Here is a 16,252-nt window from a genome sequence, read left to right on the forward strand (position 1 = left end):
TGCAAGAGGCCAAGCAGCGTGCACGTGGCTTGCCTCTGGGTAAAAGTGAGGGCAGCACTTTTGATCTAAAAAGTGCAAGACTAAGCTCAGATGAAAAACAACTAGGCAAACAAACCAGCAAATTGTTGTTTGACTGCTGTGCAAAGAGTAAGTTACCTATGTTGCCACTCTGGGAGCATAGAGATAAGCAGTTTTAACATGATTGTATAATTTACTTGACAAGAGAAGGGATAACCTAGCTGCAAACCGGGAAAACAGATGACTAATCATGCAGCTGATAAGCAGTTCCCTCTGTTAGAAAGAGACCTGAACTTCAACTATTCAGTCCTTCCATGCTTGCATGCTTTTGCCCAGTTCTCTCAAATCATCCCAGCTATACAACACTACAAGAACTTTGGGCAGCCACCTCCCAGGACTTCCCCACTGAAGGGCAATGATCCCTGATCCAACAGACTAGAGAGCCCATGCTCTCAATCTTCAAAGTCACAGAAAAAGACTGTCCTCATATTTTACTAGCACCCCTGTCAGCTTAATTTCCTGCCTCTGAAGTCAGATTTTAGAGTGTGAGCTGAAGCACTGCAGGCACACCACATTTCCCTGGATAGCACAGTGATTTCATGGTGCTGGTTGCCTTGTTCTCTAAGTGCAGGTCTCCAACAGAAGGGCCAGCATTGCTCCATCACACTAGTTTGAAGACAGGGAAAACAGCAGGGGAGCAAAGGAAGAGGAGACAAATAAGATTTCAGTAGCTCTTGCTACTGTTTAAGGGAACAATTTCTAAAGGCTTTTTCTCAGAAAAGAAAATGGACATGATGTTTGGGAGCACCCACAAGTATAATCTCTAATGTTTAACCTCAGGAGTCCCTTATTAAAAGTGCCATTAATCAAGGGGAAAGCCCAGAATTCACTGCTCTGTTCAGCTTTATAAAAGGAGCACAGGAGATTGTGTGTTGGGAAAACTTTCAGGCTTTGCCACACAAGAGGAGGCATGGGCCTATCTTCCATCTTGTATGGGCTTCCTTACTTGTCAGCATGATTCTTTCCACTGAGCAACAGGTAAAAGAAAAGCATTTTAGAATGCATTTGGCCATTAAGATTACAAGTTATAAACGGCCACAACTAGCATACTTCTGCTGAAGAAGAGGAGGGAGCATTTTTTTTACCCACATGTAGTCAAGAGTTTTCTCTCATTTGTTTACTGCTGTGATCAGCATTTTGGTGGCAATCCCCTGTCCCAACAGAGTTAAGGGTACTCAGCAACTTCATCAGTTTGCCCAAGCAGAGACAGACACATTTTGAACAGGACTGATCCAGAGACATGAATAAACTTGACCTGATGCAAGCATGACAAAGTCCTGCAAGCAATTTCTCATGACCTGACCCACCATGAACATTCACAAGCCCTAACAGGCATTACAGGAAGCAGATTTAACAGGACTTGTCATCCACCTTTGCATTTTCTGCACAAAGGGAGAGCTAGCAACCCAAGTCCTTTCCCACAGACATTTCCACTCATCTGATGGACACAAACAAAAACAGACTCCTCTAGATCCTCTTCTTCAGTGCCTCCTTGAGCACTTATTCCCATCTAAAGGAAGGTGGCAGACAACATGCCTGAATGGGCAGGGCCACACAGCCCTGGATGTATCTGACGACACTGAATCTAACCACACGCTATACCAGCCCATACCAATGCACAGGCTGGAGCCTCCTGCTAAATCCTTATCAGTAAACACCCACACAGAAGGAAATCCAGGCCAAAAGAGCTACATGACTGCTCAGAGCCTCAGATCATCTCGTCTCTGACTCTGCTACAAGATTTTAATTCCAAGAGCCCTGTGCTATAAATCACTACATGACTGAAAAAAAACATGGAGGTAGTGTTAACACAGTGTTAGGTTCCTATGGGATTTAAGGAGCACTGTGGGGAAGACACCTTGTTATAAAACTCAATCCTCATCTGAAGCAACTGTCAAACACGGTCTCCAAGGAGAAGGTTTCAGATATCCACAAGGCTTCACAAGAACAACACACAAACACTTAAACCTGATGTCATCTTGACATTTAGGCAACTCTGCTCAAGATGATTCAAAATGGGAAGATTCAACACTCCTCAGTAAGGACAGAGATGAGAATCATCATTTGTCTGTCTGCCAGGTCAACAGTCAAACAAGATCTCATTTGTGACAGATTTGCAATCTCTCTTTTCTTTTAATAACCACACATCTGTGTCCATTCACACCCTACACAGGCATGAATCATTTGGGTATGACACTGACTATCATGACGGATAGGTAAGATTTCTACATGTAAACTACTAGGATCCCCTCCTCCTCCTCAGTTTGCTCAAAACAAGTGGAGCTGGCATGCTGATGTAATGACACAGTACCAGCAGCGCAAGTTACACTCCCCTTGGAAAAGGAACTCATGGTGATTTTCAACATGTCATCCTTCAAACACCTCACAGGCAGCAATGCAGTTCCTCTGCCTGCCCTGAAGTCATGCCATCCTTGCAAATGGTAATGAAGTGCATGACAAGAGTCCTGAGGAGTGAGAGGGCTCCTAGGTCCCTCTTACATCATTTCAGCCTTTAAATGGGGGGCACAAATCCAATCTTCACCTTCCCTCAGAACACCGAGGCACTGAAATGAAACTGCATCTTACCTTGCCTTTGTATAAAAACCCTGAGCAGCGGATGAGCACTTGAAACAGCTTTGAAGAAGTTGTCGTCATTATTAATGGGGAGAAGATCTCCATGCACATCAGCATATCCGATCATCACCTCCAGGTTGGCTATATGATGAATGTGAAGAATTAGCTTGTAGAAGTCTTCAAACTTTCCCGGCTTGTAGCGATCCAGGGAGAACCTTCTGAACTCTGCTCCAAACTGCAAGAGAAAACAAACAAAACATCTACTGTCAAATGCCACCACAGACAAACACTCTAGCTGGGCATTTAACATGGTCTGCATCACCTCTCTCTTTCTATGATGAATATTATCACATATTGGTGCTTTCAAATCTGAGGACCCAAAAGTCCATTTGTAGAACATAACCAAGACACCACCCTACTTGACAATAGATACTGTGAAGTGTGTCACCCTAAAAAAGTGTATTTTTTAAATATTAAGTTTCCAATAAATCCTCTAGAGGATAATTGCATTTGTACGATCTAACTTCGAAGCTCCATCATTCATTATCACCTTGGGCACCCACAGAATCATTCTTCTCCAAAGTAGAAGCATTTACTCTACCACTTTCAAAAGAAGCTACTCAGCTATTCAAGCAACCTTATAAAAATTCTTCTCACGTTTCTCATCAATACTACTGGGATCCCAACCACAAGACCTTTAAAGAAGTGTGGCATGTGAGCACGCAGCTTGTTATTAGGAAATACACTCATTCTACATGCCCCCTGAATTTCCTGGTAATCCATACAGGAGGAGGAAAGCTCTTATTCCAAGTTAGTTTTCATGGGGTTAGTTTTTGTGTCACTCCACTGGTTTTTATTTTTGAAGCTTTACAGACCACTGAGTGGCTGTTAAAATAATAAAAAAAGTAAAAACTTAAAAAAATTAGAAAAGAGGGCACAACTGAAAGTGTTAAAAATCCATTAAGTTGCTTTAAGCTAATCAGAAAGTGACTGAAAAAAAAAATATTCTAATGGACCTTCTTTCTGACATTAGAAGCCGAACAAGCTATTAAGAACAGGAGGGAGGGAAAAAAACAGATTCTCTATTCAGGCAAATGAACAGTGAAAACAGGCATCTAGTTAAAATAAGGAGCTTAAATCATTTTTCTGCTAGATTTAACTTCATAACTGAAATTGTATAGTACTAGTAAACTACTGTTCATCAACTGAACTTCCCTAACCATGCTAACTCATTCCTGAAAACAAGGAATCACACACACAAATCCAAGGACAAGGAAGGCTGTGACCATGATCTCATGGAAGCTCTCATTTGCAAAGACAGTCAATACCAGGGCAAGAAGCCAAAGACAAAAAACTAACAAGCAGACAAAGGATAAAAAAAAAAAAAAAAAATTTTCTGAACTTTCTGTAGATAAATTCTTTCTCAAAATGAAGAATTACTTGCTTAGAGGTGCTCAGATTTTAAATCAACTATGCACGCAAGCCACTCGTTTGCTAAGACCAACAAAAGTATGAATCATCACCATAATAATCTTCAAGGAAAGAAAAAAAGCCCAACAACCAAAAAACATCAAATCAACCCTACAGGCTTTGGGTGCAAGCATGTTCTCAAATTACTTCCGCAGTTATGAAAATCCCACTCTTCAGCATCAAAGCCTAGTTATGATCATCTGAAAGCCTGTTTAGTCAAATTATGCTGCTTGTTTGTAATATTAACTGCTAGTTCCAGTTTGGATTTCAATTCAGAATGCCCATCCAAATACACAAAAGCTGAACAAACCACAGCTGGTTTCAATGGAGGAGAAACAGTCCTCTTTTGTCCCCCACCCCTGCTCCTCTCCAGAAAAATCCAAGATGCAACTAACTTCTGTTGACACATTTCAAACCCCAAAAAAAGCCTAAGTCTTTTTATTTAAAGGGTATTTTACAGTTTTCTTTTTCCTCAATTCAAATAAGAAGCACCCATCTTCAAGTGTCAAGTTTAACATCTTTACAGTAAAGGTGCAGGAACAAGATCGTTGTAGGCTTTGTTAAGAGTTGCTCCACACACCTGAACAGGAATAAAGGATTCCTTTAGCCAAAAAACACACCAGAGCAGGGCAGTCAGATGTCAATCTCAGTAACCACTTGTTTACTGGACAGACTACTTGTTTAAGACCACTGGCATGCACAGTACTTGCAAGGAAGAAGATGCTATGGGGTCTCATCCCAGCCAGGGCAACACCCATCCCTTCCTACACACCCACCCTGCATGGTCTGCTAGGAAGCACATCAGTCCTGCTCTGCCCAATACACACACACCAAGGCACAGGCCAGCTTCCATGCTGGGGCATCATGCTTAACAGGAAAGTGACATGTGAAATGAGAGAGGAAAGAAGTATGGATGGTTATTTACACTTTGGTATGATCAGTTCAGCTTAAGCTGCCCCATGAGAGGTGGGTAGCTGGTGAAAGGGTCAGCCTCCCATCCTAACCCCTGTGGGCAGACTACACACGATAGTATCAGTGGAGCGTGACACGAGGGTAAACAGTCCACCCACAGGGATGCAATTGCAGACTTGGGGTGTTGAGGTCTGATGCGAACACTGTACAGTCAAATCTACTTGTTCACAGGTTCAGCCTCAGGAAAGCCCAAGTGGGAATTTCCTTCACTTTGGAACAAGACAACAATAAACACAAGCAATTTCACTTGTGATTTTTCCCTTTAAGGCAGGGAGTTAGAAGGTGATTCTGCTGAGAGGAGCAGGGAAGAATCTCCTCAAAAGTGATTTAAGCAGATAGTAAGGATGATGGATTTTTTGTTCAAAGGTTAGTAATACTGAAGTAGTAGTTTAGCTGATTAATTCACTCTGTGCCTATGCACACACATTCAGCAACCACTGTCAGTGGGTCTTTTCGGGGGGGGGGGGGGAGGAATGCTTTGGCTCATTCATCATCTCTAATGAGGCTGATAGAGAGTATCACAGTAATAATAGGTTTTGCAGTACCACACAGCTTGGAGACTGGGTGCTCTGCATTGTATTCGGCCAGGATTTCAAGATAATATCCACTACCTATCTTCCAGAAACTACAGATTCTAAGGGCTTTGCAGACAGTCAAGATGACTATCTGCTTTTCTAAGCTACAAAGTTCATCTCCGGTATATCCCTCCACAGAAAGACGCACAAGGGCTAGTGTCTGCCAGCAGAGTCTCTGCTAGAACAATACTGTATTACAGTTTGACAACCAGTAGTTTTAACAAGTAGATTAGTCTTCCATAATGAAGTAAATTATTCTGACCTATTTCTGTAATGCAAGTACTGCATCTACTATTGCAGAAGTCAGAGGACAGGAGGACCCAAAAGAACTTGAAAGAATTTAGTCTGACAGAGCTAATCATGACTGGAAGAAAAAAGAAACTAGAAAGAACTGTACATTTTGTTTCACAAAGAATAAGCTCTGTCCCAGGATCATCCGAAGTATCATCCAGACACTGTACTTGCTGTCTGCAGCTAGATGAGAAAAAGCACCCACCAAAATACTGTACAATAAACAGGAACCCTCAGCAAAACACAGATGCCACGAAAAATTAGCAAAAAGAAGAAAAAAAGCACAGTGTTCTGATCAAACCCAGCTAAAGAAGAAGAAAGTCACTGCCAGCTGACAAAAACTTACACAGGCTGACCAAGAGCAAGCAATGATTTCTTTCTCTGGCTACGGGGACAAGAGGTCAGAGGAGAGGAGGGAGAGGAGGGATTTGAGGTTTGTTTACTTGGAGGGCTGTTATTTTGTGAAATTCAGTGGAAGAGTTATTTACAAGCAAAAAGGACTTTTTTTTCTTAAAATTTAGAGTTTCACAAAGTTTACATAGTCAAAAATGAAGCCCTGTGTTTATGAGGTGCCATCCCTCTAGTTTATTGCTGGCTTTGAGTTCAGGCTATTGTTAATAAGAAAACATCAAAGAGCAACATTTAGCAATAAACATGAATTACGTTAGCCACTTACCTCTCCCATGAAGTAAAAATCAGGAACAGAAAGAAAAACACTGTCATCCTTGCACAGACTCTAATTTCTTGGCCCAAAGTACCTCTGCTCCATCCCAATGAAGAAGCTGGTGGGAAGCATGTTCTGCTCAGCCCCCTGCTATTTCTTCCAAGAAACACTCACAGAACAAGACATCCTCTCTTCTACTTGCCTTTCATAAGAACCCCATCACAGGCATAATTTCACTACCTTCTCCCCCAAACCTTTTCCTGATTGGCATTATGCCATATTCCTACCCTTCCTCCTTGTATGCTCCCCTTTCACTTCCCTCTAAAAGTGCCACCATGCTTTAGTATCTTCAATCCTTAGAATAGTGTGTGTGTGTGTCCCAAAGAAAACAAGTGGTTCCCCTCTTCTTCTTTCTTCTGGGACACAATGCTTCCTGATTCTGCTTTTCAGAACAGCCTTTGAAACCCCTCCAAACCTCTCCAGCAGTCTGTGAATCTCAGTCCATGAAAACAATTTTTTTCTCTTCTGTACCCACTCAGAAGACAAATTCAGATTCTGATTTTAGATTCAGTAACTGAATCACTTGAATCAACTGATTGCCGCTCTGTCCTTTTCCCTAGTGTTCCTAAACACTATTTTGCCTCAATGCCATTCAACTATTTCTTGGTTGGTGACAGTCTGTGAAAACAGCTATCCACAAGAGTAATTTTTCCATCCTGTTCTTCTAAGCTCACCCTCCCTTTCTTTGCTACCACAGCTTCAATAGCTCCTCTCCCATCAGGTCACCTACATAGCTGCTTTGCCCCTACCACATCTCTCAATCAGTACTGCCTCAACTCTTAATATTTAAGCCCACAGTGCTGTTCTTCAAGAAACAATTGTTCACAGTGAAGTCTTTAATATAAATCTTTGCCTTAAGTGGTTGGTCTGTCTTTCCAGAGGCAAATTTCTTCCTTTTTTCTTCCAGTCCCCCACATCTCTGAGTACAAACCAGGGTACAAACCAAGGTCTGTTTTTGCAAAGGATGTAGACCAAGCTGTCCCTGTACTTCCAAGTGAACACCGATCACCACACACCCATCACACCACACAGCTTCAGCACACAGGTCAGGATGCATGCTTACACGGCATGTCACCACCAGTACAAGGGGAAAGAACATTTGCCACCCAGAGGAATAAAGGACCACTGAATCAGGAAGTCTGATCAACACTGCCAACAGCAGAAAAAACCATGATCCCAGCTTCCTGCAGGAAGACCTGCACCAGTACAGGTCTCCAGCAAGAGCAAATCACATTCTGAACATTTACGAAGAGATACCCACATAGTTACAAGACACCTGTAACCAGTAAGGGCTCTGGCTGGTTGGATGCTTATTTAAGGCCATTTTGGTTTCCACGAGAGGTTTCCCCATGAGCTGAGGGCCAACATCAGCTGCAGAGGAGCAATCAGTACACATGCACAGCCCTGGCGAGACCTGATGGGGGACTGGGAATAGCCACGCAGGGCAGAAGCAGGAGGGATGGCCCCAGGCTCTGGGGCTGCTGCACCACACCCTGACCCAGACACTTCTGCCTCCATTAACCTCAGGAATTTCCAATGGGAACAGGACTACCTCTGCACTGGGAAATTCTGCCTTCACTTAGACAGAGGGAATGTCTCCAAAGATGCATTTCGTCTTTTAAGTACTGGCCCACGTTGTAAAGGCAATTAGAAGCAGGCAAGTAAGCAATCTTTCTTGGTTACTAAAAGCTCAGATTAAGCATGTGCAGTCTCTTTCAAATGGAATGATAAGGGCCTACCAAGGAAAGCATTATTAATTGCACCCCTGAAGAACTCCTTGGAGGGAGCTAGTCCTGCAGCCTGCCAGACAGAGCCTCCACAGGTATTTTAACCTCACACAAGAGACATTCCTTTCTGACTTGGCTGTAAACAACTTTTCAACTTTAAAGAGCACCTCAGAAAATTAAAAGTCCATTCATTGTTCTGTGTCCTTTAAGACTGTTTCAGTGCGGTGAGACTAAAATTCAGAAGACTCCTCACAAAAGACAGACCGGTTGGATGAAGTTCTAAGCAGATTGGAAATTCCCAAATTACTAGTCTGAAAAAGATTACAAAAGCAAAGATGGAAAACCTGGAGGCAGGATCAAGAATAGAAGAGTATGGGAGATGCTGAAACGCAAGGTAGCAGCCCTAGCCTTCCAGTTTACGCATCATACGGATATTGATAAACATTCAGGCAGCACAGTTATATCCAAGCCTGTTACAATACGCTTACTTTGGGAACATTGTTAGAGGAATTATCTTTCCACAACTAGATTTTGACTTTCTGTTAGTTTGTTTTGTTATGAAGGACCTGAGACTGTGAGACCGTAACATGGGCACCCAGATCTTATCCTCTTCCACCCCATAGCTCTATGAAGCCAGGTAGCTCAAAGCACATGTCCTAGACTTCCCTGTATCTCCTACAGGCACACACAGTGCCAGAGTACAGGTCAGGAAAGATGGTGACACCATGCTTGTACTTATTACAGCCATCACCTGAACAGAACTATCACAAAATGACTTTGAGCAACCAACACCTCTCATCTGTGAAGGGCAGCAAGCATGCACAGGACCAACTGCTGTGGCTCAGCTGCTGCATGGCAACTTGTTAAGCTGTAGTCACTTTCTCTCAAGTCACCTAGACATTTAAAGACAGACTTAAGCTTACTCGGTATAACCACTTCAGAAAGTCATCCTACTATGAAAAAAAACAAAGATTTGTTTTAACAGAAGAATCAGGAGTTTAGTAGATGCTATTTAGCACATCAGAATAAATACAATACCTGCTGTCAGAAGCCCAGCAAACTGGGAGGGAAAGGAACAGAGGCAAGATTTCTTAAGAGATTAATGTTTACAGTCTCTTTCTCCTGACAGGTTTTGCAAGAGTCCAAACCATCTCAAGCTGCTATTGCTGTGGCATACTGTGGCATGCTGTGGCATTTGAGAGAGGGAAGCACTGCGGTTTTCTGAGTCCGTGCCACATTTGGTTTGCATATAATCAAATATGTTTTGAAGCTCAAAACCAGAAGTTAAATCAGCTGGTACAGAGCTTTTCACTGCATCTATTTTAGTTTTATTCTAGGTACAACAGTATGACCTTAGCTTGGAAGAATCTAAAGTACTGCTTAAAGACTTACAGAAGACTTGAAGTCTGTTTTAACATCCCGCAGGTTTAAGAAGAGAGCTGCTTTTTGATCAATTTTGAAGCATGCCACACATGGAAAACATTTCTTAAAACTTCAGAAGGCCTCTAAGGCTTCATTCAGGGTTAGAGGGAAATCAAAGTACAAAAGGCTGGAAAACACAATTTGTAGACCTCTCTCAGTTAACACCAGGCAGAGAAGAACCAGAACTTTAAAATCTCTTTACACAGGACTGGTTTGCTCTTACAGCTATTGCTAGTTGTAACACTGCTTGGTGTTATACTTTATACCTTTCAAATGCACAGTGTGTGTCCATATAATGTAGTAGTTAAATGGTCATACGGACATGCAATTCTGCTAAGGTGTTTGAGCACCATCAGCAACTTTTTTTGGGGGTGGTAAGATGTGACAGGTTTAAAACCAGCTATCTTCATTGAATGGGTATAGGTAGGTACACTCCTAAGAAGGGGTGACAACATATAAGCAGAACAACCAACCCACAAGGTCTTTGGAAATCACATCAATCTAGCAGTTGGGGAGACTTGCTGAAGCACTAACTTTTATACTTGCCCCACACCAAAACACATCATGTTATCTGCTAGTGACTTCATAAAAACACAGAGCATGGCTGGTCGCAAACATGCTGTCTTCGAGAGCTGTAACAGCATCACATCTATGCTGTGAGCTCATCAGAAAATGACTGAAAATTTATTAAAACCCATTTGCAGCATCCATCTGAACACCATCATTTATTGGAACAAAATCAAAACAGGGTGGGAAAAGAGAAAAAAAATACGGTTATAGTTAACTGGTTATATTTACCTTAATGGGTTTGTTTATAGTAGTAGGATGTTAGTCACATTACTGTTAATTTGTAAACCAATTTGCAATGCAAGAAAGCATGATACTATTGATGAAGCAGAAATGTCACAGTCAGCACTTGGGTCAGGTTAGCTGCACTTTTATAATCCTCAGCCATTATCAAGAGTTCCATTGTCTGAGAGGGCTCAGCAACAAAAAAGGTGGCTTCCCTCCCCACAAAGGACTATATTTTGGGGAGCCATGAGTGCATTTAGCCATTTCAAAAGCATGAAAATTAGTTCTTGCTCGTATGTACAGCTTGAAGGAAATCATACAGTAGTAGCAGAAAAATAGTTCTCTGCTGCTTTTAAGCCAGAAACATATCCACACTTTCACAAACAATTCAAACAGTACCATTTAAAGGCCTGAGGCAATCTTACACCTCTACTATTCCAGAATATTCAAGCCACTGGAAAAGAAGTACACACTTGGGCTGACAGCTATCCTGTTTGAAAAGCTGTATATACAATTCAAGAATAAAAATGACCAAAAAGAAATCTCTTTCAACTCGGAGAAGGACAAGAGAAGGTTGGCTACATGGAGCTGTAATTAGAAGTCTCACCATTAATGTAGGAATTCCTATTCTAAAAGTATTTATTCTTCTCTAGGCTTAGACTCACAGGGAAGGAGGCCTGCAATCTCTCTGTAAAGGTAAGCACAGAAAATGAAAAATAGGTTAAGAATCCTAAGCCAGGAGATCCCAATCTAAACAAACAAACAGAAAAAGCCACACACACTGCAGGCACTGGAGCTCTTGGTAAAAGGGAGAAGAAGGAGACAAAGGGTCATCTGGAAACCTTTTTCAGAGATTAGAGGCAATTTCTTCAGAGGGGACAGATACTTCACTTGTCACCCATTGAGGGAAACGAGCCAGGGAACACTAGACACATGAGAATACACAGTTGTTACACACCAGCAAGATAATGTGTTTTCAGATCCTGGCTAAAAGGGCCGAAACATTAATCCTGAGCTACACAGACAACACCTAGATAAGAACTGAGTTTCTCATTTATTCTGTTGTAAAAGACAGGAGAAGGATAAGGTGTAATTACGATTCAATTAATATTTTCCTATGACGTGCCAATTTCTAAGCAGGCTTCTCTGTACCTTTCCTCTTTCCTATCTAGCAATAAGCTTTTAAGTGTTTTGATTATAAGGCTAGCTCTCTGGGGAGGAGACAGAGGAAGAGAGGAAGCACAGAGTCTGATGGAAGGGGACTTCTTAAAGCAGAAGACTATAGGAATTTCCATCATTGCCATGTCTGAAAGCAGAGGTGCAGACAGATGTCTGATGCGTTTTTCCTTTCAGTATTTGCTCCAACACAGAGATCCGAGGTGCTTCGTTAGTTGCCTAGAGGAAAAACGACCTGACATACATAAACTGATACTAGACATCGCCACAAAGCTCATTCTTCTGCAAAGACCTGTAGACAGAGAACATATCGCTGCAAATGTTCCCACCACATAATCACAAGTCATTAAAACATCCACAGACAGAAGCGTCAGGAGCTGAAGCATGCTTATGGGCTACCAAGATGCTTCCCTTCTCGCTCACCCCCCCCCCCCCCCCTTTGTTTTAATAACCCTTTGATACACATCAGAATTTTACAAGTGAAGGAAACTTGACGATTGTCAGAGAAGTGTCTTTACCCAGTATGGTACTAAGCAGCTGACAAACTCTCCTCTTCCAATAACCTAGGGCACAAGCCAACTTTCAAGAACTTTTGTTTGGAAACTCAGGAAATCCAGCAAAATCTTGGTCAGTTTTCACAGGAGCCATTTCTGAATCATGACTAATGCAACACACCAGCTGTATGATGGATTACCCTTAAGGAAGGAACCACCTGGTTATTGTAACAGAGGCAGGCATATCAAAAACCCAACATTTGCAGCCTATTGCCCATATGACTCCCCACAGCTATTACTTCCAGAGCTCCTTCACATCCAGCTCTATCGTCAGGAAAGGAGAAGAGCCATTTCGCATTGTGGTATACAAGTGGCAAGCTCTCACACCCAGCTCCTCCGCTAAAAGGGATTCCACCTGCCCATAGCCCACCACTTCCCCAGCCTTTGAAAAGCCACCCGAGAATCCCTTGATCGTGGGCCAGCAGCATGCCCTGGCGCAGAGGCAGACTGCACCCACCTCCGCTCACCTGGCAGCCTAAGCTCCTGGGCGATAGCTGCACGATCATGAGCTCTCAGACTCAACTTTCAAGTTCTCTGGCAAGTCCAGGCAGGCCTTGCACTTTCAAAACACAGGCAACTAAGTGTTTAAAAGGCTGACTACCAAAAGCAGCATTATGGGATCTTTTTGTCTCCCTAGCCTTAGATAGTCCACCCATTCAAAAAAGAAAGTAATACAATTCATATATGTAGATGGCTGCAGGACAAGCCAGTGATCCATAGAGACAAGGCAGATGGCATGATAATCGTCTCCACAAGATTACCACTCTTCAACAAAAGGTATAAGGTCTTTACACAGTACCTTGCCAGGTACCATTGGCCAGAGCTTTTTCACTGCATCTTCCTCTAGCCACTGAAGATTAAGTCCATCAGAGGGAACCTACAAGCTTTACAAACAAAAGAAAACCATCTTGCAATTTCAATACCAACCCTGTTTGCCAACAGCCTACTACATAAACAGTCTAGATGTTATTGTTCACAAGTCATGCTAACAGTATAGCCCCAGCAGCAACACACCCTGCACTGATCCATGGTGTATGTTAATGGATCATGACTGGGTGTAGGCCCTCAGCAGATTTTAAGCCTCTTTTCAATGAAGTACAGCTCTCCAAAATAACTTCTGGGCCATCAGCAGTGACAACCCTGAGCTACAGAAGACCTCCAGTAAACTCCTCCCATTCACACAAGCTTATTTTCCTTCTCTCCAGAAATCTAGACTCATTTGTACACTTAAAATCTCCCTAAATCACTCTTTGTCTATACAGCTACATGGGCTCACTTACAGGATATGCTGCAGCTGTAAAGGAGGCTATGCAGTGTTCGTTATAATGTTGCTTTTTAATTGTTAATAGAGCAAAGTCAAGCTATAGCAATATTAAAGCAGAAGAGAGAGGATTAACATAATTTAAAAAAAAAAGTCTTATCATGGTCAAGGGTTTAGTTTGAAGCTCAAACAGTGCATGGGGTATAACAAAGCAATGAGAAAACAGGATCTGGGCCGCAATGAATGTTGTGTGTAAGTTATACCTTAAAACAGGTAGAAACTGAACCAAAACTTTACAGCAGTGGAAGCAGGATGGAACTTTTAAGGCCAGCTGAGCCCATTCAAGTGGCAACAGAAGGTCAGGAAATGGCCTCAACCTGCATTTCAGGTGCTACGGTTAGAAATGATCGGAGAGTCCCTTGGCTACAAGGTAGTTCTACTGAAGCTGTCCCATCAGCCATCTGTGTTGCTCAGAGGTGTTTGATCCAATGCAAATATTAACAGCAGCAAGGGACAAAAAGGGGGTGCACTCAGCACCGAGTCCCAAAGACATCACCTCCAACACTGTCACACCAGGTGACCCGGGCTGTGCACAAGCCCAGAACATCCTAACGTTACTCCATAATCTTTTCAACTTATGCACTGCCTACACCTTTTCTGTTATAAGCATGTAAAGTATGGGCTTCCAGGGAGATTTCTCAGTTTTCCTCAAATGCAACTTATTTTTACACACAGGGGGTGGCAGGCAAGATTCTGACGCGCTGGTTCAACCAACCGCAACCTCTTGAATAGAACTCAGCAAAACCAACCAAAGACACCACGAACCGGCATCAGCGTTTTAAGTAGCCGAGCTCCGGCAGATGGCTGCTTCTGTGCCCGACAGCCTGCGGATACCGTCCCTTCCCCAACAGTACGAGGCTGCACTAGCTGGATGGCTTACGGCTGGTGCTCGCACCCTCTGTACCACCTGGCCAAGCCGCCGCAGGAGAGTGAAGCTTCTCGCAGGCCTCGCTCTGTCTTCTCATACACCAATCAAGTGCAGGATTTCGGCGCTGCAAGACCCGGAGCGGCGGAGCCCTTCTCTTTCTCACTCCTCCTCTCCCCTTGTCAAACCGCGCCGGGAGACCGGACCCACCACCGGGGAGACGGCTTAAGCAGCGGGACGGTGTGCTCCGGCGGCTGCGGGTAGCAGAGGCAACCCCAGTCCGAGCCCCAGCCTTCCCGGCAGGCGAGGCGAGGAGCCCGGCGCTTTCCGAGCTGCCCCACAAAGTTACCACCGAAGTTCCCGCGGCGAAACAAAAGATCGAGCGGGAGCGGCGGGCGCGGGGCCCCCGGCGCCCGCCCGCCCCGACGCTGCTCCGGGGGCGGTCGGGGAAGGGTCGCGCCGCCGCGGCCGCCTCACGCCGGGCAGGGGCGGTTCGCCGGGGGCTCGCCCGAAGCGGCGATCCCGCCTCTCCGCCAACTACTGCCAGCCCGGCACCACGCTCCGGCAGCACCGGGCGGGGAGACGGGCGGAGGGGAACGAGGGGAGTACGGGACGGGCGAGGCGGGGATCCATTCATTTTCGGCAGCGCGGCGCGGCCTCGGCTGTGCTCACCTTGCTCTTCACTTCCACCGCGCTGCACTCCAGATACCGCAGAGTCTGAGATTTGTTGAAACTCCGGTTCATCTTCCCGGCCCCGCTGCCCTTTCCTCCCCGCTGCGCCGCCGCCTCACGCCCGCCGCGGGCCGGAGCGCCCACCGGGACGCGCCCGCGCCCCCGCCCCCGCGAGCCGATCGGCCCCGCTAGCACGCGGCGCCCCGCTCAGCGCTACTTTGTGCGCGCGTCTCCCCCCCTCCGCTCGCGCGCGCCAATAGAGAACAGCCGCTCAGCCGCGCTCGCGCTCCGGGTCTCCCGAGCCAGCCGCGCGCCCGCGCTCCGGCCGTCGGGCCACGCCCACTGGCACGCCCATCACCCTCCCAACGCCGCCGCCGATTGGCTGCACCCCGCTTCAGTCCCGCCCCATGCCCCACGCGTGTGCGCGGCTGCGGGCGGCGGGCCCGGACGTTCCTCGCGGTGACGGGAGGCGGGCGGGGGTGCTGGGGAAGCGGTGCAGAGCGCTGCCGGAGGGGCTGGCGGGGGTACAGGCGGTGCCTTCTTAGCGCGGCGGTGGTGTTAGGCCCCGGCACCTGCCCGCTCCCACAGGCCGTGAGTGGTCCCGCCACCAAAATCACTTCCGATGCTGAAAGTGCACCCAAAGCAGCCGTCGTACCGTGGTGCGCTGGGGGTGGCCGTAGCGTTGGCACTAAGACCCGCGCGAACTTTCCAAACAGCACTGGCTGTTCATTAAGAGCGTTGGGGTGTGAAAATTGCTGGCAGTCATTAATTTGAGACCACAGACCATGAGGTTTGGGAGGAGAGTTTCCACCACTCCCTCCTTTAAATAAATCGGTGGATTGCCTCCCTCTGCTACCAGTCCTTATTAATTAGGTAGGTTACTAATTTGGGAATCTCAAAGGAACTTACTTCTTTCCATCTTCTGCCAAGGACCTTTATAATTCTTCTAACAGACCTTTTCTCTTCAGTCAGTGCCTTTATTCGCTGACAGCCTTTGACAATGATGTTTTTTCCTACACAGTCCTGCCCAAAGCACCAG

General features: G+C 45.1%; 1 protein-coding gene across 1 annotated transcript in view; it reads right to left on the reverse strand.

Moving 5' to 3' along the window:
- Positions 1-15,378, reverse strand: part of PARD6G (par-6 family cell polarity regulator gamma) — a 61,925-nt gene extending 46,547 nt beyond the window's left edge. The window contains exons 1-2 of the mRNA XM_057414761.1: positions 15,214-15,378; positions 2,665-2,887 (exon numbers count right to left, since the gene is read on the reverse strand). Coding sequence (XP_057270744.1) covers positions 2,665-2,887; positions 15,214-15,285 — 295 coding nt within the window. The 5' untranslated portion in view covers positions 15,286-15,378. The remainder of the gene's footprint in view (positions 1-2,664; positions 2,888-15,213) is intronic.
- Between the last annotated feature and the right edge of the window lie 874 nt (positions 15,379-16,252).

Source organism: Pezoporus wallicus, unplaced genomic scaffold, assembly GCF_028554395.1.
Source record: "Pezoporus wallicus isolate ANWC-B61680 ecotype Strahan unplaced genomic scaffold, APGP_CSIRO_Pwel_v1 contig_2, whole genome shotgun sequence".
Taxonomy (NCBI): domain Eukaryota; kingdom Metazoa; phylum Chordata; class Aves; order Psittaciformes; family Psittacidae; genus Pezoporus; species Pezoporus wallicus.